The sequence below is a fragment of the Populus euphratica genome, unplaced genomic scaffold (assembly GCF_000495115.2).
Source record: "Populus euphratica unplaced genomic scaffold, PopEup_1.0 scaffold185.1, whole genome shotgun sequence".
Taxonomy (NCBI): Eukaryota; Viridiplantae; Streptophyta; class Magnoliopsida; order Malpighiales; family Salicaceae; genus Populus; species Populus euphratica.
In genome coordinates, this window is record NW_011499982.1 from 195,682 (window position 1) to 205,119 (window position 9,438).

Sequence of the window (9,438 nt, forward strand, 5' to 3'; positions counted from 1 at the left end):
TTCTTTGTATGGATATTGTGTGTCTATATATATATATATATATATGTTTTGTGGTTTCATAGGTGATATGAACACCGTACATTATTGATTTGATTGGAAGCGCATCTTTATTTTGCATAAAAGAAGTGATTTACGGCTAGTAATGATTTCATATGCACTGTTTTGCCATAGTTAATGCGTATTGCCTTGATCATGAAATGCATCAGTTTGGATTGCATCAACACATACATATTGATGTTAACACACTTGATAACATGTATGATGTTAATAATCAAGGTAAAGATGAAGATGATTGGTTGGTGGTTCATGTACAATATGTCAATTAGTGGCATGTGTGGAGAGATCACGCATTTATAGCATTATATCCACCTATTGAAGAGATTATGTATTTACAACATTGTATTCACCTATTAATTTAGATCTATACATAAACATAACAAAGTAATTCATAACATTATCATGTGTTATGAGATCCGACATGTAATTTATATAATTATAAGTCTCATGCACCAAGATATAATAGATTGCTATGTATAGAATAGTTTTTTTTAACATGTAATAAAATTCTTATAATAAAAAAGATAATATAATCTTTTTCACAATCTTATTAAGTGAATTTTTTAATACGAGAGTGCCGAAGAGCTGTAGCTATAGTTCGTGATGCTACTGATAATGTTGTACACGGTGCTTTTAATACTTGATTCTCATTGTACCATTCTTCACTTATGAGTGCAATAAAAAAAATGATCATGTTTATAATATTCGATGACGACATGCCCATGGTTCTAGTGGTCCAGGTCCATTAACAAGCGCAACCTATAAATTGCACATATACTGAATGTGAAACCACTAATTGTGTGTTATTGTGAAAATTATTTTCCCAAACGTTCTTGTTTGGAAAATAAGTTTTGCCGCTAAGCTAACGTGGGAAAAAACTCCATCAAGAGGTGCATACGTCGGAAGTCGGGATACTTCAAGATAAGGCCGACCAAACCTCTCTGGGCAAATTCACAGGCAGCCAGGAAGGAAAAAGAGAAGCCATTTTAAGGTGGTCGCTAAGGTAGCATAGGTAAGCAACTACAAGAGGACGCCAAAGGGCCAAAACAAGAGAGGAGCGACTCAGCACATTGAACAGATCCTGTGTCACTGTCTTTCCGTACACTTCATATCGTCGTATTTTTAGGTACTCCTTAGCGTATAAATATAAATTATAAAAACCACACATGGAAAAAATGTAATTATAATAATAAATAACACAGCCCCGTTTCTCCCTTTCTCTTTCCCTTTCTCTTTTAGCTTTTCCTCGCCCAGGCTGCTCCTCCTGCTGCGAGATTCTTTTCAGTGGGCTACAAATAAAATAAGAAAAACCAATGAATCTAAAATCAAGCTGCTATCCCTTGGACCTGCTTATTGCTATCATAGCTCTTGCTTGCATCGATGGTGCTCTTGCCTCTATTGCATTCTCTCAGGTTTTGTCTTGCTTTTCTTCTTCTTTTTCGTGTATACCCCCTTACTTTGTATCATTCTTGATGGCATTGGAATTCACAATCTGGGATTGGTAGATAACTGGAATAAGTAATGATGAGTTATTGATTCTGTTTGATTGAATGTACTTAGAATTGGGTTTGGGTTGAATTAGTGAAAAGGGCAGATTTTATGTTGTGTTGGAATTTGAGGGATGGATAAAAAAGATACTTAGAATATTACAAGTGCTTGGTATCGGAATTTATATTTTCTTTCAAGGTTCCCAATTTGTGATTCTTGCATGTTATATTCTGGGCAAATAGATACCAGTCAAAAGGAGATGTTCGAGTGGAGCTTTGTTCACTAAGGTTTGAAGTATGAGCGTGCATTTAAATGCTGGAAATCGTTGTTGAATATATGCTCTGAATTGCTAGAAATTTTTCTATGAACTGTGTGACTTCTACGTCCTCAGTATGTTTATAACAAATTTGCATTAAATTCCTTGCATGTTAATATTGTTGATTTCCCCACCTTTTTTTTATTTGATTTTTCTGACATTTTCTAGCTATGTATCAGCTTATCAGGATTTTTCTGCGAAATCAACAATCTGGATGGACACGACAAAAAGTAAGCCCTATCTCCTTGCATTAGGCGAAATCCATCCCTGTGAGGCGCCCCTAAAAATCTTACATATCATTTTCTTCTCCCTTTTTGGGATTTTTCACCTTCATGCCATGGCACCTATCAGAGGATTTTCTGCTACAGGAAGTTTCAATCCATTGTCGTTATGAAACCGAATGCAAATCGTGTTATTTTGTTAGAATCTAGTTTGACTTGTTAAGGATATTCATTTGGTGGTGGGGGTGTTAATTGCAGGTACTCCATCTGATGGTCGGATCTTGCAACTTGGGTAAGTCTAAGGCATTAGGGTTCATATAGCAAAGATTTTTCTTTATCTCAGTATAGTGTTAAGTGCAATGACTCTTCTGAACTCATGTTTGGCAAATCATGGTCATTTTAGCAATGAATTAATTAATGGAATAATAGGATTCATAAAAAAGTAATATGTCACCAACCTCTGCATTTATTGTCAATCATTTCACAAGCCAGATGATTTCTGGAGAGAATAGCATGCTTTGAGAAATTTTACCATACTGTGCAAAGGTTTGATAGGACTTGCATTTCCAATTCCTTGTTTTTTTTTTTCATGAGTTTCTGAATTTACATCTAGCTTTTATTTGATCAAAATGATGTTTTAGTGCAAGGTTTGGGCACGCTACCCTCTCTTTGTACACATTCATATGGATATTGCAACTAGATACGATTCTAAGCATGCTGATCATGATAAATTGGAAAAACACATCTGTTCAAGGAAATTTGCAATGTCTAGGCATTTGGTCTATTGCATGATTACCATGTTAATTTTTTAAATCTTCCAATTAGCTACTTAACTGACTGGTTTCCTTGATATCTTAAAATTTATTTGTCTTTTTTAGCACTTAATCCCATCTAAACTCTATCAAGCTTTCTGATTTTTCATTTTAAAAACCACTCTTGAGGACTTCTCAGCTGCTCTATATAGTCAGTAAAAAGCTGTAACCCTGATCCTGTTGTCTTGATACTGAAAAATTTGGAAGCATTAAGGTATTGTGAAAGAGTGCCCAAAACTATTCTGCAGAAGTAATTAATCTTCAGGATTTTGATTTCTGTTCGGCAGGTTACTTCATCTACTTTATATCCACCATCATGGCTACTTGTAATAGGTGGCTTTGCTGGTCTCATGCATGTGGTTTTATCCTAATGGGTAGGCTTTCCTCTAGATTACTTTTATACAGGTTTTTATTATTTCTGTCTACTTGAGTGGTCTTAGCAAACTTGTGAAATTTCTTGCAGCTTTTCCCAATATTCTGTTTTTTGCAGTGTTTCTACTTCTTCTGTCTTTCTGGTAAGTTTATCAGGACCTTTGAAAGCTTTATTCTATTTTCTGGGTCAGATTATCTATTTTCACTTGCTTTATATGTAAGATAGTGTATTTGGTCTTCTTGGTTCTCACATGGAGATCAACGATGACTTTTTCTTTGTCCAACTTGAAGAGAAGATCATTCAAGTAGAACATAGTGAAGGATGGATTTACAGCAGAAAGAAATACTTTGATGTGGCCGTAATTAGTTTCTGGAGCCTTGAAGAGGCAATACTCATGTAGCAGGAAGATCTTTTTTTTTTGTCCTATGTGGTGTACAAATTTTGCAAGGCCAATGAATACTTCTTCAAATGGTGTTTGATGGGTAGATTTGGTGGATAAAGGTCCTGTCTATTATGTTTTCTAGGGATGTGTAAGGGGAAGAAAGAAAGACAGTTAAGAGCGACAAATTAGAGATTAATCAGATAAGGCAAATACATAAAAAACTGAAATTGTAGACTGGGTCAGTTGCAATATGTCATTGCTACCCGAACATCTTTGAACTTCATTATGTGATTGGTTATTATGTTATTAAAAAGAGGATGCTCCAGTAGCATGGAATGTAATGACACAAAAACTTGATCTAGTTCACATATAGAACCAACTTCACCAAATTGAAGCATAGGTTTACTATGTTCTTGGTTTGGTTCCTTGAGCTGATTTCTATTAATTTATATCAACTAATCAACATGGTTATTTATTTTTTATCTTGTAGTTATGGAATTAATCTTGGGAAACTTTGGGCTTTAGATGTCTTTAATTATAGATACTTCATAGTAGGCCAACATGACATATTGCTGGAAGAAGTTTGAAGTTGACATGGTACTTTGCACATCGTGAATTTGATTAATAAAACTAGTCTGCAAATGCATGTGAAGGTCATCTTCTTGGCATTTAAGGCCCTCAGCTACATATATCTTGTTCATGGGTAATGATTTATAGGGTCGACCTTTGCCATCAGGCAAATGAAGAAGAAGATGATGATGAAGATGAAGAAAATAGCTCTCAACAGCCTTTGTTGGAAAGTTCAAAGAATAAACCTGGTTCAATGAACACAGATAGTTATCGGAGATGCTGCTCATTCCGTGGCATTCAAGTTGGCAGTCATCAGAAATTTGTTATCGCAGTATGAGAAGTTTTTTTGATTCTGTGATTTTTATTTTCATACTTCTTCTATTGATTTTGGACTATCATGGCTCTCTGTCTGTCGCTCTCTCTCTGATTATGATTTTTTTTTCAATACTGTAGGTTGTGGTGTTGATCTTTTTCTTAATGCTGTCATTTGCTGTAGTAATCTGGATTGGAGCGGGAAATAATCCAATTGATTCTTCAGTAGTTGCTCGGGTATTAAATTCATCTCCTCCTGCTTATAATGATACAGCACATGAAAATAGTGGAACCTTTTCTTTTTAAGGATTTAATTGTTAGTTCTTTAAATCTTCTGGAAGTTGTGAATGAATTGCGTTTCTGTGAATGACAGAAAAGCTGAGGTAAAATATATATGACACGCATTTTATCTTCAGTACTACAAATCATTGTTAATTACCTGAATATACTGGGCAGGTATATGTAGATCTTTTTGCTACTGCAATCCTTGTACTGGGAGGGGCTTTGGGTTGCTATGGTAAGTAACTGCAATATTTTTCTGTGTCAGTTAAATTTATTTGGAAATTACTATGGCATATTAAAATATGTTACAATTTGAGAAATATCTACCATAAAGAAATGTGACGTTTTCAGATACACGTCTGCTCAGCTAAATATTCTATTGATTAGTTGTCTACCAATAGATGTTGGAAGAGTAAATTCTTAATCATAAAATAAGGTTACTGGTTGGTTCCTTGGCCAATGCATGGTTGTAATTCTTTGTTTTTACTATTTTCAGCCACTTTTGAGCTTATCTTCTCTGTTGTATGAATCATCATGTCCATTTTTATGCTGATTTTGTGTTATATCTTGTGTATGAATCCTATGGTAATACTTTCATCGATCCACTTTTTATCTTGCTTTCTCTCCTACTTTACCATATGATTGGATGGAAGGTAGATTTGTCCATCTATTCTCTTTTTGAATAGAGGATAACAAAAACATATAGTTAAAGAAAGGAAGTTCCAGAAAATGCTTGTTGTGGCTATTATAATTCACATGGGTACAAAAGGATCCAAGTTAATGAATAGCTCTATAGCAGCTAAGTGAAGAAGAATTATGGTTGTATCCATAATCAGTGTTGATTCATCATGTATTTGTTTCCAGCCATCAGCCATGTGACTTTTCATTTCCACCTCTCATCAGTTAGTACAGTGTTTATGATCATGCATGTGTTTCAAACTATAACTTATTGTGTCTATTTAACCATCTATGCTTCTTAACTGGTGTGCTAGAATGAATGGTTTCATGCGTTGTTACCTATATAAGTCCTTTCTTTGGACTATATTTCACTGGTTGTTTTTTCAGGTCTTATCCTATTTCTTAAATTGAGGAAAGTAAGGTCTGAGACAGCTTCATCTGAGATGCGGAAGGTATTCTCTTTGTGTTTGCCTTTCGTTATAGGTTTTGTTTATAATATCCAACTATATTCTTATTCTTTTGAGGGTTATAATCTATAAAACAAATAACTTGATTGTGGTAAGATTTTGTAAAATTTTCCATGATATGCAGGTTGCTGGCCTAGCAGTTGTCTCTGTTGTATGTTTTATGTCAAGTGCTGCGGTAGCTCTTCTTACAGATATACCTGTAAGTGGCTGATGGCTGCTGGGGTTATCGGTTCCTGCCTTTGACATGTACAATTTTTAATCTCATTTCCTTTGGCAGCTTCTATATCATTGGAGTATGAAGAATATAAATGAAGTGAAAACACTAGTTCTTCTAGTTTTTTACTATTTTATAGGTACTCCCTCGACCTTGTTTATGTATGTTTTTCAGCATACTCAAAGATTGGTTGTTTGATACAGTAAACTCAGACATGCTGTGAGCACTAAGTATGTGTGCTTGATCATCTAGGTCCATGTTTTCAAATGCCGGACTTAGTAGCATTAACTTGTGGCACCAAGGTTCAGATTAACCGAATTCCTCAAGGTGCTATTATGCCTTTGCTATGAAACTGGAAGTATAAGAGCTGTATCTATGTTATGAATCCATCACCAATGGAAGAAGTTTGACAGTTGGAGAAGGGGGCAGGGCGTGTGATATTCAAATGTATCACTGTGCTATTACACTATCGGGTTTGGGAGGATATCAATTTTATACATCCATGCTAAATGTTGAGAATTAAAGATTTTACTCAACTAGCCAGATTGGATTCTTTGAGAGATACTTCCCTTGATAACAGAAAGCGACCCATGATTTAATAGGTTTTAATTGATAAAATTATTTTGTCATTTACTATTTCTTTAGTCCTTGGATTTTAAGGGACGGGTCTTATTTTTTGCTATTATGGAGGCAAAATTATTTTTTATTCAGCTGAAAGACACATGTTTTTGTTAATTTGTCAGCGGCATGTTTATTATTGCTATAAGCTTGTTTTTGTCAGGTTCATCAGTGCCCTCAGCCTTTGTATTATGGGTCATGAGAGAATTGCCAGCCTCGGTTACAAATATGCAAGCACAATCAAGAGCAGTAACTTTCATCAGTTATGGGGCGGAAGAAACACTGAATCCTCGGCACTGGGTTGCTGCAACAACTTCAAAGAATCAGGTATTTTTTTTTATATATATATAGAAACTAATTATTTCCTCAAGCTCGTGTAGGTGTTGTTGATGTTAAATGGCATTTCGGAATTGGAAATTTGAAATTTTCTGAAAGTTCAACTAGAAAATCCTTATTGTGGCATATTGGACATTGTTTAGAAATCCTAGCAATGACGCCTAGCATTGTTCCTTTAACTGCCTAGAAGTATGTAGATAAAAGGTGCCCAACGCACAAGTCAAGCTACAAATATTGTGAATTATGTTTTAGAGTTAGATGATGATATTGTAAAGCATATAAATTCCAAGCATGGGTAGCATTTTAAGCTAGAAGTCTACTCTAGATGCTTATACACCTTAAGAGGGAAGTTGTCCCATCGAACTATTTATGTGGGGGCTTTGAGACGCCAAAACTCAGAATTCTATACTGGTTACCATCACAAGAAGGAAGGTTTCTTCTTTGTTACCCTCGTAGGTAATGGTAATCTTGGTGCTTTTGCAATAAACTTGTGATTGCAGCAACTACTTTTTCTTGTGCATTTTTACCTGAGCATGAAACTGCACCAAAAATACTAAAACTCTCCCTCTCCCTCTCTTTTAATTTCACAAGAAGGAAGGTTTCTTCTTTGTTACCCTCGTAGGTAATGGTAATCTTGGTGCTTTTGCAATAAACTTGTGATTGCAGCAACTACTTTTTCTTGTGCATTTTTACCTGAGCATGAAACTGCACCAAAAATACTAAAACTCTCCCTCTCTCTCTCTCTTTTAATTTCATTGCAGGTGTTAAAAGCGAGTCCAATATAAGCATGATTACAGCACCAGTGCTAAAGAAGGCGGAAAGTGTAGAAAGCTGTATTTGTTACGAGTGGAAGTTCAATTGTGCAATACGAGGAGCCAGCTGCTTCCTTCACTCCTCACGTTTAAATTACGTACTCCCGATTGGGTATCAATTTTTGACATCAATGATTGTACATAACTGTTATTATAGTAATCGAGACTAATGTTTTCGCAACTTATAGTTCCACTTTCTTATCGCCTCCATGGAAGAGTCAACCCTAGAAGGCCTCTCTATGAAAAGATTCTTGCTAACATCTCAAAAGGGTTGTTCTTCTTTCACCTCATATATTTTACCTTTCTTGTGCTGCTAAGAGGGTCTGAAGGATTTCTTATGCATGCCTTTGCTCCGATAACTTACCCGTTCAGCTATCGCCTGGATGTTAGGGTTTATTTAAAATTGTAGTTGAGATTGTTTTTTAAAATATTTTTATTTTAAAATATATTAAAATAATATTTTTTATATTTTAAAAATTATTTTTGAAATTACATTAAAACGTAAAAAATTAATTTTTAATAAAAAAAATAAATTTTTTAAAAGCCCGCTCTCTTAAAGTTGCGCCATTTTATGTGAACACATATTTCCATATGTTATGCTCGGTTAATTAATTGCCCCTGTGTGGTTATTTTTGAAGTATATTTTATTTGTAAATATATAAAAATAATATTTTTTTTAAAAATTATTTTTAATATTAGTATATCAATTAACTAAAAAAATATTAATTTAAAATAAAAAAATAATTTTTTTATTAATAATTCATTTGCCTTAACTTGAACGTGAAACTCGAGAAGCTCGACTGGTTTCACTGGACATGAAGATACATACATTTGAATGCTCCATTCTTCCCATTCATTCATGTAGAGTGAAATTTAATTGTCGTGAATGAGTTTTCGCATGAAATAGTGGCAAAGAAATATTCCTAGTTTTAATTCACTATCAAGCATTCTTTATAAGTTTTAAAAAAATTTAAGTGAAAAAAGGCTACATCCGAAGGAGCAAAGTTTTCAAGCAAGCTGAATCAATGATCAATGAATAATTTAAAGAGGGCAAAAGGCAGCTAAATCCAAGAAAAGGGCTTCCTTTACTAATACATGTGCAAAAAGATTCATCAACACGCTTATAGCTAATCGAATCTTGGTAAGACTATAAATAAAATATTTTAATATATTTAAAAGATATTTTTTTATGCAGATATAAAGTGGAGTTTTAAATAATTTTTATTTTGTAATTGAGACTTTTTATTAAACGTGGACAATCTTAAATTAACAAATATACCTTCTTTTCTTTCCACAGGTTTTTATTAAATGAGTCTTGGACCATGATCCAAACAGGGCTTAGTTCAATAGTGCTAGACTCTCTCATTTCAATATAGAGCTACAAAATTTCATAGGTCGTTCTGGTATGAGCGGGTGACGGGTCACTGCACTAAATTTCGCTCTCATCCAGTGGCATACAATCAGAGTTTTTAATCAGCTCTTAAAGTTCATGACTAAATT

At 34.3% G+C, this 9,438-nt stretch overlaps 1 protein-coding gene across 4 annotated transcripts; it reads left to right on the plus strand.

Moving 5' to 3' along the window:
* Nucleotides 1-1,007: 1,007 nt before the first annotated feature.
* LOC105139853 (tobamovirus multiplication protein 1-like) lies at nucleotides 1,008-8,148 on the plus strand. 4 transcript variants are annotated; one of them, XM_011046469.1, is made up of 14 exons: nucleotides 1,008-1,183; nucleotides 1,297-1,469; nucleotides 2,041-2,091; nucleotides 2,341-2,374; nucleotides 3,182-3,268; nucleotides 3,358-3,409; nucleotides 4,367-4,550; nucleotides 4,673-4,768; nucleotides 4,988-5,048; nucleotides 5,879-5,943; nucleotides 6,083-6,157; nucleotides 6,236-6,311; nucleotides 6,954-7,117; nucleotides 7,888-8,148. In XM_011046469.1, exons 2-14 carry the CDS (start codon nucleotides 1,371-1,373, stop codon nucleotides 7,909-7,911), a joined length of 1,068 nt encoding a protein of 355 aa, XP_011044771.1. In that variant the 5' UTR covers nucleotides 1,008-1,183; nucleotides 1,297-1,370; the 3' UTR covers nucleotides 7,912-8,148. The 4 variants fall into 4 exon arrangements, 3 of the variants coding, with proteins under 3 accessions (XP_011044771.1, XP_011044772.1, XP_011044770.1); XR_845056.1 differs by lacking the exon at nucleotides 1,008-1,183 and having other exon boundaries at nucleotides 1,230-1,469; nucleotides 6,425-7,117; XM_011046468.1 differs by lacking the exon at nucleotides 1,008-1,183 and having other exon boundaries at nucleotides 1,233-1,469.
* The last annotated feature ends 1,290 nt before the right edge of the window (nucleotides 8,149-9,438 follow it).